This window comes from Poromitra crassiceps (genome assembly GCF_964638095.1).
Source record: "Poromitra crassiceps genome assembly, chromosome: 15".
Lineage (NCBI taxonomy): Eukaryota > Metazoa > Chordata > Actinopteri > Beryciformes > Melamphaidae > Poromitra > Poromitra crassiceps.
The window spans coordinates 30417178-30434539 of NC_139634.1; the positions used below are offsets into that span (position 1 = coordinate 30417178).

Below are 17362 nucleotides of genomic sequence, written 5' to 3' on the forward strand. Positions count from 1 at the left end.
CAAAAACGTATCGTCCCACCTGCTCCAGAAAACAGGCTCCTACAGCCTCAGGGGTCTCCAGGCATCCTTCCAGGTCTTGGAGGAACACTCTGGATTTCCAAAAAGATCACAGGCCAAGAGTTCAATATTAAAATCTAGAAACGATATGAAAATTTCATATCGCGATTATAGTGACCAAAATTATCACAGTTATCAGTATTATAACAGTATTGTTAAAATGTGCTGAAAAATTTTCAAAAAGTACTAATACACTCTCAGAAATCATTTCACCAAGTTTGATATTGAAAACTCAGACCCAAAAAGGATTGATACAGTCAATTAAATCATTTCTCCAAGGCTGCGCGTCTGCATCTGGAAGACGGTTGGCAACTTTGGATGATGATGGACAGTATTTACCATGTTTTTCAAAGCGTATGGTTATCGTAAGGAATTTTATCACGGTTATCATTAAAACCGGTTATCATTTCATCCCTATTCAAATCCAAGCAGAGTGGGTGAGTGAGTTCACAAATTAACTAAACACTGTCTTACCCCAAACCCTCCCACACATCAGCCCTAATAGAAAAACCCACTGTACCTGTCTCTGTTAATCCCTCTAAATCTAATGCTTATTACAGTAACAGGCAATTATCTCCAGTTAGGAGAGTGTCATTTGCTTCCAGCATCAGTCATCAAGATGAGCCATTTAGCTCAGCAGGAAGGCCGACTCAGCAGGCAAGAGCAGAAACATTGACACTAATAAACTGCACTGTGTAAACTGACGGTGCAGCGAGAAGGAAAGGCTGACAAGGATGCAGAGTAAACTACTGAAGACCCAATAGTTCAACGTGGAGAGAAATGAAAAATAAATAAATAAATAAACGTTTTATAAATCTATTTTGTACTTTTGCCATGTTGTCCATGCTAAATATTACATGTCTAGCTGTCTCTGATTGATTGAATTTATTTGACAAATTAAAAAGACAATGCGCCAACAAGCATACAAGTGAGAATTTATAAGTTTGTAATGCTGTAATGTATCAGGAGACACATTACCGTTGGTGAAAGGTAGTTGTCTAAAGGCATTATAGACGGTTTTACCTTGACAACATAAACATTCTAAATTGAACCCCAGCTCACTTCCTGTTGCAGCGTTTGCTAGTACAGTAGGACAGGCCTGATCATTCTGTGAAAAGAGTCTATAGATAGTGCAGGAGTCAGTTGGCAGAAAGAGAATGCACATCGTACAAGTGTAGTTCAGAAATACTGCAGTCACAAATGGTACATTGCATGAAAAACTTCGTATCCATGGATGCAAGCTCTGCAAACGGCAAAACAAGCGCCACCAAAACTCTGAATACCAATGGACGCAATGTTGGTATAATAAAAGAAATAATTAAATAAAAATAAAAAAAAGCTCTAAAATCCCATGTTTATGTTTAGTTTCCTTGCCTGCTGTGAAAATTGTAGATCTCAGGCATGTTTCCAAAGAGGATGTCTCTCTTGCTGCGCAGGATGGGGGGCAGGAGGTCTGACAGAGCTGGACTGTCCATCTCTGCCCTGTAACCCTGCAATATTAAACCATAACAACATCACCGAGCACATATATGGCTTAAGTGGATGCAATGCAAGATAGACTAGCAGGAGTCATTAAGTAAGTGCATAGAGTGACGTGACAGTGGACACATTGAGGATGCAAACATGTATGTGTGGCACGTTTTTACTGCTATTTTTATGTTTTGTGTGACATGAAAAAAAAAAAGTGTTCTCACCAGCAGCACTGACAGCAGCTCCTCCACATAGACCCTCTCTGTCTCTATGAGTTCCCTCATCACATGACTGTGACACACACGCAGACGCACACGCACACACACACGCACACACGCACACGCACACACACAGAAACACACACAGGAAGACATGACGGGAGAGCCAGAGGGCATCATTAGAACAGAACAAAGAGAATGTCAAAGTAAACAACATGGAGAGCATTGTGTGAGGATGGATGGACAGACAGATGGATGGATGCTTCCTCACCGTTTTAAGAGATCTGGGCTGTCCTCTCCGTCTAGACTGTACGACACACAGCTCCTGCTCTCCTGGTAATCATGCATCACCTCTATCTGAAAACACACGCAGGCACGCACACGTGCGCGCACACACACACACACACGCACACGCACGCACGCACGCACACACACACACACACACACACACGCACACGCACACGCACACGCACACGCACACGCACGCACACACACACACACACACACACACAATAGATGGACAATACAGATTTCCCATTTGGATTTCAGGCAAATATTTGAGAGAACTTCAGTTATCAGAATCAGAATCAGAATCAACTTTATTGGCCAAGTATGTACACATACAAAGAATTTGACTCCAGTTTTTTCGTTGCTCTCAAAGTACTCACACACAGAAAAAGGTAAAACAAACAAGGCACGGGTGCATTCAATCATTTACAAAACTTTGCATGAACTACTATATACAATAAATGTGGTGTAATGTGTTGATGTAACAATTATTGTGTCACACAGGAAAGGCTAAATAATATGATGATAATAAGATAATCATAATGTTTTCAATTTCAATTCCAATTCCAATTTCAATCATATTTGGTGTTAGCTGGAGCTGTGATAGTCCATAGGTGATACAAAAAATTAATAATAATAATAAAAAATGTGTCGTTGTCTCACCTTTCTAACGTTAGCGTTGGGGCTCTTCCGTGACGCTCTCTTCCCCGGCAGAGAGAGATCAAATGTGAACTTCAAACCATCACCTGCACAGCATCACACATAACGATCACACTGATGAGTGTCATTCACATACAGCACGCTCCCATAATGCTTTGATGCTATCTTTCAACTACACTACTTAGGAGACGGCTGATTCGCAGAGCAAATCAAACAGAATTATTTCTTTAGGGGCCACATGTGAGATGTGAAATTGATAGGCCCGAGGGGGTTTGCCTGCCCTGCATATGACCTTTTGTTTCTAATCCTCGGTAAGTTTAAACACCAGTAATCAGTGGTGATGGACACTTGACATAATCAGTGATAACAGGCTGCCTCCACTACAGTCAGGTACTCCCTGGAAGCATGATATATAGATCTAAAGCGCTGGCTGGCACCACTGTCAGTGTCCTTTTGATCCTAGCGACTGAATCCTTACATTACAGTCCAAGCCAGCGCCTTTGCATGTGCCATGTTACGTTCATCAGTGGTGCACGTCCATGCAGATGTAAAGCTAACATCTTCCCTTCATCTCTCTCTCTCTCTCTCTCTCTCTCTCTCTTAAATGGCTATTCTCCTGAGTATGAAGGAAGATGAACGAGGCTTCATAATCACTCTCACTCTCATTACTAGGCCTCATATCATGGAACAGAGCCTCTTCACAGAGAACAAAACCTTAAAGAACATTAAGGAAATAGACAAAAGCTTATATATATTCTTTCATAGCTGTTGGGAACATGCTCAGGGGGCGCACTAGACACATTTGTATCCAAATACACACGCGAGATCCACCATATTAATTGGGTGCTATATGGCTGGCTTTGTGCAGCCTCCCCTGGGAGCTGGAGGGAGATGAAAGCTTCTTTAATGTATATGGACCACATATGGTTCTATGGCGGCTATGGTCCTGCCTAATAGAGACGTCAGGTATATCCCATTGGGCTGATTAGCGGCTACTCTTGCTCCAGCTCGTTGGCAAAGGTGCCCAGCTAAGCCCAAGGTCAATACAGGAACACCTTAGGCCAACTCATTGGGACCCTGTGATGTGTTAATTTCACCACAGAGACCGGTGGGAGGCTGGAGGCAGGAGGCACAGGGGAAGGGGAGTGCTGACCAGGCCAAAGGACCAGGACGAGGCCTCATACTGGGCCTGGGAAGCAGAGGAAGCCTGGGTGGGGACCTCCAGTAGTACAGTTGATTGATCAGAGAAAGGCATGTAAGCTGCAAACTATGGCAGCTAACTAAAGACTAATGTTTTCCAATCAGCTGTGATGGCGTGACAAAGACTTTCTTCTTTCTCCAAGTACGAATGAATGAGGTCTTTCACAAGAGACTAGTGTGTGTTTGTATGTGTGTGTGTTTGAGTATGCATATGTGTTTGTGTGTCTGTACCATGCTTAGGGGAGAAGAGCGGGGACTTGGAGCGTGGGGGGTTCTCGGGCCTGGGGGCCACCAGTTGAACCGGACGGACGTGTTTATCGGCCAGCTTCCTCAGACAAGCCTGTCGGTTCTGGATCATCTGCTGCACTGTGCCATGCTTCTCAAACGTCTTCCCTATCTGGGCCTGATGGACAGAAAAGAAAAGAAGAGAGAGAAAGACACACAGAACCGATGGGAACATGGTCATATATTTGAATCATAATGCTTTAGTTGACTCACCTGATGCAAATACCTCCGTATTTCATGCATGAAAACCATTCAATTAAAATTCTCAGACCACCTCAACAATCCAGTACCCCATTTACACTGAGCCACAAAATCAAAATGACAGAGAGTTCGTGCATCACAAATGAAATAAAATTTGAGTGGAAACACACCACTAAAACAAAAAATCACACACAAGTGTTGACGTAAGTGGTGTGGGTTTTGCAGGTCGGACGCGTGCGTGCGTGCGTGCCTTTCACTGGCTTGGAGCCGCGGCGCCTTCTGTCTCCACTCTCACTTCCTTGTTGGGCGGGGCCTGGGCTAAATCTCGTATGCACATCTCGTGCACATCCCATGCTCAAACACCCATAGTCACATAGAAGCAACTGCACTGTTTAATAATATGAAGATGGTAGAGAGCTGGATGTACAGTAGAGGGCGCACCGGCATCTCCAATGCACTCCGCACAAAACCACAATCCATCATTAATTATTACTGTAACCTTATGACAATAAGCCCAATTGTTTCCCATCTTGAATTTGTCACAATTATTTTGAACAAATTGGGGCTCTGCTAAAAGACTGTAATGCACTTACTTCAGACTAATTCACACCATGTCAGCCTAAAATGAAATGTACTGTAGATGCTTTTTGGACAAACGACAGGCAACAAAGACGCTATTTATTGGTAGACGTTATTCTGACACAGAATAGTAGAATAGTGTAGAGTAGGCCTGGAAATGAACTGAGTGTAAGAACTATTTTTATATGTTTTTTGTGTTATATACAATCTGTGTGAAGTAGCGCCTGTGTAAATGAGGCCCATGCGTACGCTCTCTCTATCCCTCTCAACATGGTCGTATATTAGCCTCATTGTAGTTTGAAGTAATGAGCTACTTTATTGTATGATTATATGATCACATTACAAAGTCTAAGCTCACAACTTCAAACAATATGATTACATAAAAGGGCCAATCTGTAATTGCAATATGGCACCCTCGGGTGAAACACTGCCCCATTATGGCTTTGTTTTATATTGTGATTATTGTATTAAAGACATTTAACGTGACTGCCAGCCATGAGGCTTATGTGTATTTTGAGGTTGTAAATGGTTTATGTTCACTGGAAATTTTTGATAACATTGAAGTAGTTATGATGGGTTGAGAGATTATTTAGATTCTAAAACGCATGTGAACTAGAAGTCAAATAAATCTGCTTTACGAGTTGTAATGCAGTGAGTGCTTGATATGATGGGTTTATTGTATGATGTCATGTTCTTCAAATAAATCTGGCTCCTCCTGTTTCTGGTAGCTGACCTGTAGCTGAGGCGTGATGACAGCCTCGTACTCCATGACCAGGATGTCAGGTCCGGAGCTCAGCATGGATGGTGCCTCGTCCAGGAACTTCTCAATGTCCCTCAAAGCAGCCTGAGCCCCCTCCTTAGACTGGAACTTATCTACCAGCTGATTGGCCAACAGATAGGCCCCATTATCACACCAGCTCTGGGCCTGCAGGCGAGGAATATAGCATATCATAATACAAAAGAGTGCGTCTTTGTATGTGTATATGTGTGTAAGTGTCAGTACCTCTCCGAGACACAGCAGCAGCTGGTGTGTGTGCGTGAGATGTATGCGTTTGGCCTTGACAGCAGCAGTGAGTGTATCACAATGGTGGCGGAGCTCGTTGCAGCGCTGCACAATGAGGGCCATGGCATAGTGGTGACTGGCTGCTAGCTGGTGTCCGTGAAGGATGATGATCTGCGCCCGACCCATCACCTCCTGACAATGGAAACAAGGAAAGCACACACAATGAGGCAACCGTTTGGAGTATCTGACTATAATACAGCAACTGCAGTCTTACTGTATGTACTTCACATATTAGGGATGGGACAATATATCGAAATTCAATATATTGCAATACAAAAATGTGACAATACGTATCGTGGAGCAGAAAAATGCATTGCAGTATTAGCTCAATTTTATTCTGCTGCGGTAATCACAAATGATCCCGCCTTTCCCGTCACAGTTTCAAAAACACTCCATCCAAATGATATTATTTGCACTTTGGAATGACATTTTTAACCCGCAAACCCCACCCATCTGATACTGAAAGAAAGTTAACAAATGCAATTATGTGCAGATAATGTAGTCTAGTTGGGAACCACTGACCTGTGCGTTTGACTCCAGAATCTCCAAGTCTCTCATAGCCTGTTCTGTCTGGGCCAGAGTGTGTCCTAGTGTGGACAGCTCACGCTCCTGAGCCGACAGACACTCCAGACACAACTCCATCTACAGTAAGCAGTCAACAGACACAGAAAAACACATACATGGAGCAGTTATGCATACATACACACACACACACACACACACACACACGCACAACAAATACACGGCACGCTTACCTCCTGAAAGCTTTGCTCATATCTGAGCAGCTGTCGGTACTGATGCAGTTTCAGATGATGCTTCTCAAAGAAGCCGTCAAAGGCTGACTCCATGTCTCGGAGCTGGGCCAGAAGCCTGTAGACCAGAGAGAGAAGCTAGCTCCTCAGTCCGCTCCCTTAGATCCCACAAGCATTTTCTCTATGCTCACAGCCCCTGGTGTTTCTACTATACATTGCACAGTATTATAATTCTTGCTATTTACAGTATGCTAATTATCGCCAAAAGCTATATGCACAGAGAAGTAAACATTTTATGGAACTGAACCTAAGAGGACAGGCATATCTAAGATATAGTCAAATTCTAAGATGTAATTTCCAACAACAATACAGCTGATCTTAGTTTGATTACAATAAAAGAGTAAATAAAATAAAACTAACATTTCCCCATAATTACATCAGAATAAGAAAGAGAAAGGCAGTGTTAAGACGTCTTGCCTCTGTACAGTGTCCCAGTCCAGCTTCACGTCCCAGTGGGAGTCGTCCTCCTTCACAGAGGTCTCCAGGATGGAGAGAAGGTGGCGGCCCTCCTTTGAAACGGACTTGATAGCATCCTGTCCAAGAGGGGAGGATTCTTCATCACAAATGAATGGCATTCAAAATATTATATATAATAACACTTTTTTGGTCACTGTATAATTCCATTTGTGTTATTTAATAGTATTGATGTATTTAAATTTTTACTATTATTCTAAAAAAGAAAATTCTAGAAAAATAGTTAAAAAAAAGAAGAAAAAAAGAAGTAGAAACTTTTGACTGGTAGGGTAGGAGGAGAGTAACAATGTTTGTGATACAAAAAAGCACAAAAAGCATTTGCAAAACACAAAATATAACACATTTCTTTCAAACCAAACCTTCAGACAGACAGAGGTTTAAACGTTACCTTGAGTTTCCTGTACTTGTCAGTGTGACACTCCAGGAGGAACTGGATGGCGTTTCCCTCCTCAGGCAGGTCTGTCTCAGCCAGCTCGGTGCCGAAGGCCTGTAGCATCTGAGCGATGTCTTTCACTGTCACAGCAAAGCTTTCAATAGCCTGTAGGGGCACCAGAGAGCACACAAGATACATCACACCCACTGATTGTGTATTTCTGCACCTTCACTATGGTATAATAGGGATATTATGGATATAATGTGAGTATGCACACATCTCTTATATATTATTACAGTAGTATAACATGTTTTTTACAGTATAATACTTTCATATTAAGCCTATAGATATAAAACAGGGGGTAGGACTTGATAAGTATTAACTTCTTCCTACTCCTTTTCGGGCATGATAAACAAATAGACAACAATGTACATAAATTGTCTCGTTTTTGTAGGCTACTATAGTACCTCCTTATCCTTATGGAGTTTGTCTTTGGGCAAAAAGCCAGTAACGAACATATCGAAATGTGGATGTCCTGTACATGTTATCTACAATGTAGATAACATGTACATGTACAGGACATGCACATTCATTATGTAGATTCTACATAATTAATTTGAATAATAGTGTATTTATGATAAGATGCAGGGTCGCATCTACACACCTAGGCACTTTATGTACATGTGTACAATCCTCAGTTAACATGAATACAAGCACAACTTACAGTAGCACATCCTGTATATATTCTGTTTTCACAATGTTCAGTCTCATTTTTCTTTCATTTGTTATATACAGTATAGACCCCTTATACAGCTTGTCAACATTGAGCTGCGCGCGCAACGTGTAGGCAGAAAGCAGTAAGCTTTGCATAGACAGACAGCGATAACTCTGTCAAAGCCCCGCTGTCAGGACTGCTCTATGCCCATCTGCAACACACAGTTATATTTTAGTTTTAAAATGCAGTTCTCGGCTTACTACCACAGCTTATCGCCTGGTGATAAGCAATGTTATGCATCGAAATTAACGTTGTTTAATGGGACATGTCTTACAGACCCATACGCACTGGCGCTGTCAATTGGCCAAGCCTAGTGGCCGGCAATACATATTATAACTGGGGATAGCGTAGATAATTATTCTGTAACTTGCAAAGATATATTGTTATGTTGATAATGCACACAATTCAATGACATTATGTAACGTTACTTGGTCGTTAACTAACCGAGCGATGTGGCTGAGCAGCCTACAGCTACAGGCAGCTTACCTGATTATGAAGAGCACTACAAAGTCGGGCATTTTTAATGATGTCCTCGTTCCAATCAGTTCAACTTAATAATGACATTATTTAACGTTACTTGGTCGTTAACTAACCTAGCGATGTGGCTGAGCAGCCTACAGTTTCAGTTCAGGCAGCTTACCTGATTATGAAGAGCACTGCAAAGTCGGGCATTTTTAACGATTTCCTCTTTCGGCTTGCAACCAAAGACACCTACGGTTAGCATTAAAAGCAGTATGAGTTGACGGGATTCGGTAAAACTTTACTCCTTGCTTTGTTGATAGTGTAACAGACTGTGTTGTGTTGTGTTGTGTTCTATTGCGTGTGTGCGAGGCTAACCGTAGGTGTCTTTGGTTGCAAGCCGAAAGAGGAAATCGTTAAAAATGCCCGACTTTGCAGTGCTCTTCATAATCAGGTAAGCTGCCTAAACTGAAACTAGGCTGCTCAGCCACATCGCTAGGTTAGTTAACGACCAAGTAACGTTAAATAATGTCATTATTAAGTTGAACTGATTGGAACGAGGACATAATTAAAAATGCCCGACTTTGTGCTCTCATAATCAGGTAAGCTGCCTGTAGCTGGCTGCTCAGCCACATCGCTCGGTTAGTTAACGACCAAGTAACGTTACATAATGTCATTGAATTGTGTGCATTATCAACATAACAATATATCTTTGCAAGTTACAGAATAATTATCTACGCTATCCCCAGTTATAAAGGAATGCACGATATGTATTGCCGGCCACTAGGCTTGGCCAATTGACAGCGCCAGTGCGTATGGGTCTGTAAGACATGTCCCATTAAACAACGTTAATTTCGATGCATAACATTGCTTATCACCAGGCGATAAGCTGTGGTAGTAAGCCGAGAACTGCATTTTAAAACTAAAATATAACTGTGTGTTGCAGATGGGCATAGAGCAGTCCTGACAGCGGGGCTTTGACAGAGTTTTCGCTGTCTGTCTATGCAAAGCTTACTGCTTTCTGCCTACACGTTGCGCGCGCAGCTTGCTTTGTTGTCATTGTGACGTAGGCGTATAAGGGGTCTATATATTGCATATACATTGATATGTTTGTATTTTTTATTATTTTATACTACAGATAATGTTATTTTCTGGTAAATTCTGATATTGTACACAATTGTCATCCCTTAGTTCTACTGCTGCTATTTTGCCCTTCCCCATAATGCTGGAATCCATACCTTCATACCTTATAATGCTGGAACTGTTTATATAGCCAATTATAATTTACATCAGATTTTTCTTTGCTATATCCTGTTACTATTTGCTGCTGCGACATCCCAATTTCCCAAAGGATCATTAAAGTTGCATATCTCATAGTATGTTGCAAAGGTGTAATTATGAATGACTGAATGGCTTCAGTTAGTAACTACAAATGTTCCTTCTTTTCCTACATTGTCATCAGACATTTAATTCTTCATCTGTAAATAAAATGTCATTGTGTCATTCATTGGCCTAGCGTACCGTTCGCAGAACGATCCAGTCGCTGTGACAATAGTCCAAAGTGCCACCAAACTCAGACGTCAGCTGGTTCTCATCGATGTAGCGCAGCAGGTCTGTGACAGAGCTCAGCATCACCACCTGAGGGTGCAGACAAACTCTGAGATGAGAGGATTTTGGACTTTCAATAATAGATTTAAATCAACCCACCCCTTACTACAATCCTCAGATCTTCAGACCAGCTATTTTCATAGCGGTTTCAACAGTTCACACAACGTTACAGCAGTGTCTAAGTGTGTTGCTGGCTGTGTCCATCACAGAGCATTGATAAAGGTGTGTAACAAGAATGAGGAATACCTTGTGGTGAGGTGGGAGATGTTTGGTAAGTGAGGAGGTGCTGCCTTACTGGCATCTTGAGCATGAAGTCCTCCTGGCTGAAGCGAAAGCCAATATCGGTGACGGTGCGCTGGAAGAAACTGGTGGGTCGCAGCACCAAGACCAGGTGGAGGTTCCCAGGAAAGGAGGCCTAACAAGCGGGAAAGACTGCTGTCATATCAACAATATGTATTACTGTATAAGACAATATCCCCCGGTATGTTTACTGTGGTACACTACACACAGAAAACGGATTAACTTTTTCAACAGCTGGTCCTCTAGTTTGCACATTCACACACATCAGTGCACATAGGCTACTTCACACATGTGCATATAAGACTGGAAGGTGAGGGTTGAGGGGGGGAAACATGTCACAGTCTGCATTCACAAGCTATCACCCCCAGGCTCTGACAAGGCAGCATGCAGGTGGTCTCAACCACTCTGTCACTCAAGAGATTACTGCCAGCCTACTAGGGTCAAGGTTCACTCACTCACTACATGAGCTACATGGATGTCACCGGCTGCAGTTCACCTTCACAGGTCATTTGGGGAAACAACCTGACTATATAGGAATTTGTGCTCTGTAGCTGCGGGCATAATGCTTAAGAGGCACAGACAGGCTACATTACATTACAGTATAGCATAGCATATCTCCAGTCAAGCCCAGGGGTGACGAGGTTGCAGTAACTGTAAATAAGCATTGTGGCATCATGCCGCACTGCGAAGCGCACAATGAGGAGAAGGGGAATAACAATTACCAATAATTAGTGAAAAGATTATCTATTATTTCGTACAGACAACACTCCCTAGACACAGAAGCGTCATGCCCATTGTAACTGAGGGGGCAATTGCCCCCTCAGATTTTTGAGAGGTAAAAAAAAAAAAAAAAAAAAATTTTTTTTTTTTTTTTTTTTTTTTTGTTAATAAACATAGGCTATATTATTATAGGCTGTGTATGGTAGTTGAAACATAGTTTCAAGTTTACGTTTATGTATGTTTGTAGTTCAAACAAAAACATAAATACTGTATAGGCTACATACAGTACAACACAAAAGGCTGTTATTTACCCTTTGTCGCCACCTGGTGAGTAAATATATATAACTAAAACCATTAGAATTGACAACCGGTCCGCGACTTTTTTTTCCCATGTATCTACCAGTCCTTGGCACAAAAAAGGTTGGGAACCCCTGCTCTAGAGGAAAGATTTCTACCTTCTGAAAAGGCAATACCAGCCAAAATAAACATTGTGTTACATTGCTTTGAAACATGTGGTCTCCCTTTTTTGTCAAGTCCATTGAGCCTGGGCAGTGGCAATGTACTTAGTCTGGTGATTATGGATCTTTCCAGGAGGCTGAGCAGTTTGGAAAATAGCCTTATGGTTACACCTGCTCAGTCTGTTAATTTAAAATTAGATATTCCTCTAAATCTGGCTTCCAACCCCCCAAATTTTTTGCCGCCCTCCGGGCGGCGACAGAGTTCGCCCCCTCAGATTTTTGGCTTGCATGACGCCCCTGCCTAGACATAACCTCGTGACAACTGAATACGTCATCCAGGTGTAGGTAATGCAAAAGCCCTCAGCTCTGTCGCAGCCAGGAGCTCTATGATGACAGCATAAACAACAAGGATGCACATTGCACAGCAAATATCCAAGCTCATGCATTCCCGGTGAACATGCATTCAAAACAAAAGCCACAGAAGACAGAAGCATGTTGAACGGGCAGAACCATAACGTGAACGCCGGGTCTGGGTCGGGTTTGTGACTGTGGCTGCATGACGAAGCGGAATCGCACGCTGCACCGACCGGACCGCAGTGCTACGCTGCTCTGCGCGGTGCCACTGCCGCATTCAGCCCGCCCAAAACTTAACCCGTAACTCTTTAGACGTGAAGCAAAACTAAAGCAGCAGCTCGTTACCGGGCTCCTCCGTATCCGGGGCATTCTTCGCCGCTGAAAACAATCGGTCATGGTGTTGGAAGCCATCTTTGTTAAAGTTGGTAAATCAGTGCCGAGGTAAAGCTTCTCCCTCCAGCTGTCTGCTGCCCTGAGCACAGCCCGCCGCCGCAGCGCTGCTGCTGCTGCTGCTGCTGCTGCCACACAGACAGACAGGCTGGGCAGCCTCACTGCAATGTTTCCTTCCAGCCTCTCTCTCTCTCTCTCTCTCTCTCTCTCTCTCTCTCTCTCTCTCTCTGTGTCTCTCTGTGTCTCTCTCCCCAGCCCAGCCTTACCCCAGCAGCGGTACACGGAATAGAGCGTCATCAAGGCATAGCAGCAGTTTTTGCTGGCTCATACATTTGCAGCAATATGCAGTAGTAGGGGGGGAAGACTCAAGTCAGGACAGACTTTGCACGCGATCTATTGTTTCAGTACCATGGACAGCAACTCACCGACTTGCTGCTTGCTCAGCACAACGCTGTTATAACATTCCCATTCATTATTAGGAAATACACAGGGTGTGCACATTGCACAAGGAGTAGGCTGCCTCCGTTATATGACATCTTAAACTGTGAAATAACAACAAAGAAAATAGGAGAAGAAAACAAACTTGCTCACCGCTATTCTGGCAAGTGCAGTTTTGATAGAGGCCCAGGTATCCAGTCTTCGGTCTAAAATTATGATAAATTTCACGCCTGGTTGCCTCGTTCTGGAAGCACAAACAAGGCAATTGTATCAGTGTAGTGTCATTTCCTACATGTTTGTGCATTCAGTGTTTTAGACCTTTCAGACAACGAAAGCTGAAGGGATACCCAGGCTAGAGCATATGGATTGTGGTCAGAGCGTGAATGACTGCAATACCACATTTACGACTAGATCAGCACATGACTGTGTAAAATTGACCGCATTGAGAAGTGAGGAAAAAAAGCCCTGGACTGGAGCCAACCAACAGTATCCTAATCAGTGGGGAGCACTCGCTCTGACCTCTACAGGTCAGGTTGGCATATAGAGGGCATCACAAGGACATGTGTGACAGAGGGAGCTTACGAGCATTGAAGGCTAGATGTGCTCAGAATACAAGCTTTGGGTTTTAGTGCACTGCATTGCAGAAGGGGAGAGAGAGGGGGAGAGAGAGAGAGGCGTGTGGACAGGTTGAGGAGCACAAACACACACCGAGGAATGAGCGTGAGGTATGTTAAGACTTTGGCTAAAGCTTCCTCTGGGATGTCACTGAAAGCAGAGCATTCTGGGAGGGTGATGATGACGCTGGAGTCTTCCCCACGGCCCCCTGCAAAGAAAGATATGGGCAATCACTCTCTTTACTTGCAAGACAAAAGCCCTGTTCGAAACCGGTCCCTATTACAGAAATAGTATAGTGTGCTGCTGGCCATGACTAGTGTCTGTATTTCTCAACTGTTCATTTGATTCAAGTCCACTGTAAAATACACACAATGCAGAGCAATATCTAGTGAACAACAGAGAATGTACCCCTACACAAATTCTCCCATATACCACAATGCAATGCTGTCGTGTTTACCGTAGGAGAAGAAGAGTGAGGTACTGAGGTAGTGTCTGAAACTCGTTTGATCGTTCCCCCCCCATAGTTCACTATAGACGGTTTCAACTTGACTATAAACATTCTAAATTTCCCCCAGCTTACTTCCTGTTGCAGTGTTTGCTAGTACAATTAACTGACAGCCAGGACATAAGCTAGGTTCCAAACTGTTACTTAACAGCACAATTCCGTGAAAACCGTCTATATGATAAACACCACGTGGGGGATATAGTGAGAGTGAATGAGTGAAACGATTCCAAACACGTACAAGTCTAGTCCTCACTCATCAGTCATCATACCTCGCGCTGCAGTCCTAGGTAGCAGGATATTTGAAAAAGCTGACAATAGTGGAGTAAAGTCATGTTTCACGAGCATTGAATTGTCTGACAAGCCTGCAGGGGGTGATAAAGAGATCCACATTTTTTGACTAAGTGTGGCTGATATTGATTTTATCCATAGGAGATTGTGAAATGAAAAGGCCTTACCTGACAGGTATGCCACCTGTTTCTGTATGTAACCTCCCACCTCCTTCATGCTCACAGGGACCGCCACCTCTGCAAGGAGAGACAGAGATTAAGGAAGGAAGGAAGGAAGTGGTAGCTGCAAAAGTGAGTGACATATATAACAAAAAATGACTTGATCAAACGATCTAAGGCCGCAGACTGCTATTGGAACTTAGACGTTGATATATGTTGATTTGCTGATACTTTGGGATGAATTCGGACCTTTATTCAAAATCAGACATGGGCCAGTCAATGTCATTTACCTCCGATATGACATAGAAATGACATCTTTGAATGACATTGGGTTTCAATGGAGAGTTTTAGTCACTTGATGATATAACTGCTGTTACACCCCGACAAGAATAGCCTACAGTTCTGCATGAGAGAAACACTGAATCATTTGGCATTTAAAGGTTTATGCATGAAAATGATCAACTTTACAGATATTGGCCCAAGCTATCAGCAGCTTTCATACAAATATATATATATATATTGGCCTTCAGAAACTTGCTGTATCTTGTACTGTATCCTGAAAACAATCCATAGATACCGGTAGCTCTAAATGCTGCCTCCCCGTGGTAGATGTAGGCTAAATACTACATCCAAAGCAAGAAAGAATATCATTAGTAATTCTTATCTACATAGCTCTTGAATTGCAGTTGGTGTAGTGTTAAGTTTATTGGCAGATGGCCCAGTTGCTCATGCTTGGTGGCGTTATTTTGATCTTTCCAGAGCGACTGGCCAATAAATACCCACTGTCTCTTGTAGGCTGGTCAGTTCAGTTCAACAGGAGGCTACATCTGACCTCTGGGTGCCCTGCTCTGTGCACCAGGAAGCAGTGTGGTGATCATCCAGCCAGTCGTGTGCAGGCATGGACACCGGTCTGTTGCATCGTGTTTGGCACTACTTACAGATACTTACTGTGTGTAGCTGTTATTCTTATCCAGACTTAATACGGGACTCCGTAAAGCACATAAACACATGCAAATAGCATTCGTTTTTTTCTTATACATTATGTGCTTTCTATGTAACACATGATTCTTTCAAATCCTTTTAAATTTTAAATGCCAGATCATCAAATGTATTGTGCTATATTGCTTTCTCTCTCAAAAATAACCACACATAGGAAAATTATAGACGGTAGCATTTTGTAGCATTACAGTAACTGGTTAATACAATCATCAATCCCTGCCTCTGTTCAGTGGTTTCGGCAACAACAGATCAACAGGGCAGCCGATTCACACACAACTAATGATCTCCTCATCCATAATGGATGGTGACATTAAAAATAAATTGGAATAGGGAGAGGGAGAGACAGAGTCACAAAGAGAAAGAGGAAGAGAGAGGGAGAGACAGAGTCACAAAGAGAAAGAGGAAGAGAGAGGGAGAGACAAGAGTCACAAAGAGAAAGAGAGAGAGACAGAGAGAGAGAGAGAGAAGTGGGATGGGGGGGTGTCCATTTCTGTGTGGCGCCTAGGCCTACAGGTGAGGTAACAGTGTCCTGTGTGCTGTGGGGGGGAGCAGGTAATGAGCTCCAGTGCTCCTTGCTGAATATTTCATGTGTGTCTGTCACAGAGCGGTTCGGGGCCGGGCCCGCCGGTCCGGGGGGGCTGGGCCCGCCGGTCCGGAGGTTCCACCGTGACTGGACAGTTCACACACACAGCTGCAGGCTCAAGTTACTGTCTCAGGTTCAACACTACGCTGGGGCGGTTGTGTAACCATCGCTCTCCCTTGGACTCAAGCTTTGGACAGGTCTTAGATGTAAGTCCGTGTCTGTCTACATTTTCCATCACAATAACGGCAATAACCAGACATAATATTATGCTGTGGATGGTAAACCAATTGAAATGCTTGTCACTGATCAAACAATGTGCAGTCTCGTGAGATGGAAAACGTCACATGATTCTTGTTGTTTACATTTGACATTTGGTCATGTGACTGACTGGTCAGCAGCTGTTCAGCTTGTGAAATCGTTTTCTTCCAGGTTGATGGCCTCTGCAGGTGACATGGTGGCGCCGGAACGAGTTTGCAATTAGGGGGACAAAAGCAGGGCAATTGCCCCCTCAGATCTTTGAGGGGGGGGAAATTTGTATTTTTTTTTTTTTTTTTTTTGGAAAAAAAAAATTAATACTAATTTTTTCCCCCTCAAAGATCTGAGCTGCTTCCGGCACCCATGCATGGCGGGCCAGTGTGTGCAGGCAAAAGTCAAACAACCTTGTTTGTTCTTCTGCTCTTTGCCCGAGAGAGAGTGGGGAGAGAGAGAGAGAGAGAGAGAGACAGAGTTGTTTGCCAGTATGACTGCAGACAGAGATTTGCTGCCAGTCAAACAGATTAAGACCCAGACCAGTCCTTTCAGTCCATGTCCCCACTGATGCTGCGAGGTAGACAGCTTATCTGTGTTGACCAAACACTGCTGGGCATCCACAATGACTTGATTAAAAAACACATGGGCCTTAAGAGGTGTGCCAAATATTGAACCCAAACACAGTGACACTGTTGGAACCAGACCTACAGTATGGCTGGAAATCAACTACAGTGTTCTGTGAAGAAAGCAGAGAGTGGCCGTTCTATAGTACTAGCTCGGCCG

The 17362-nt window shown here is 43.3% G+C and overlaps 1 protein-coding gene across 1 annotated transcript in view; it reads right to left on the reverse strand.

Annotated features, from left to right (window-relative positions):
- Nucleotides 1-17362, reverse strand: part of mcf2a (MCF.2 cell line derived transforming sequence a) — a gene marked incomplete at both ends in the record, with an annotated part of 31269 nt that overhangs the window by 9770 nt on the left and 4137 nt on the right. The window contains 17 exons of the mRNA XM_083651275.1: nucleotides 20-89; nucleotides 1432-1547; nucleotides 1752-1818; nucleotides 2017-2102; nucleotides 2697-2779; nucleotides 4125-4296; nucleotides 5692-5883; nucleotides 5962-6153; nucleotides 6544-6663; nucleotides 6777-6891; nucleotides 7251-7366; nucleotides 7696-7845; nucleotides 10436-10552; nucleotides 10818-10937; nucleotides 13336-13426; nucleotides 13891-14005; nucleotides 14758-14826. Of these exons, the coding sequence (XP_083507401.1) occupies nucleotides 20-89; nucleotides 1432-1547; nucleotides 1752-1818; nucleotides 2017-2102; nucleotides 2697-2779; nucleotides 4125-4296; nucleotides 5692-5883; nucleotides 5962-6153; nucleotides 6544-6663; nucleotides 6777-6891; nucleotides 7251-7366; nucleotides 7696-7845; nucleotides 10436-10552; nucleotides 10818-10937; nucleotides 13336-13426; nucleotides 13891-14005; nucleotides 14758-14826 (1991 nt within the window). The remainder of the gene's footprint in view (nucleotides 1-19; nucleotides 90-1431; nucleotides 1548-1751; nucleotides 1819-2016; nucleotides 2103-2696; nucleotides 2780-4124; nucleotides 4297-5691; nucleotides 5884-5961; nucleotides 6154-6543; nucleotides 6664-6776; nucleotides 6892-7250; nucleotides 7367-7695; nucleotides 7846-10435; nucleotides 10553-10817; nucleotides 10938-13335; nucleotides 13427-13890; nucleotides 14006-14757; nucleotides 14827-17362) is intronic.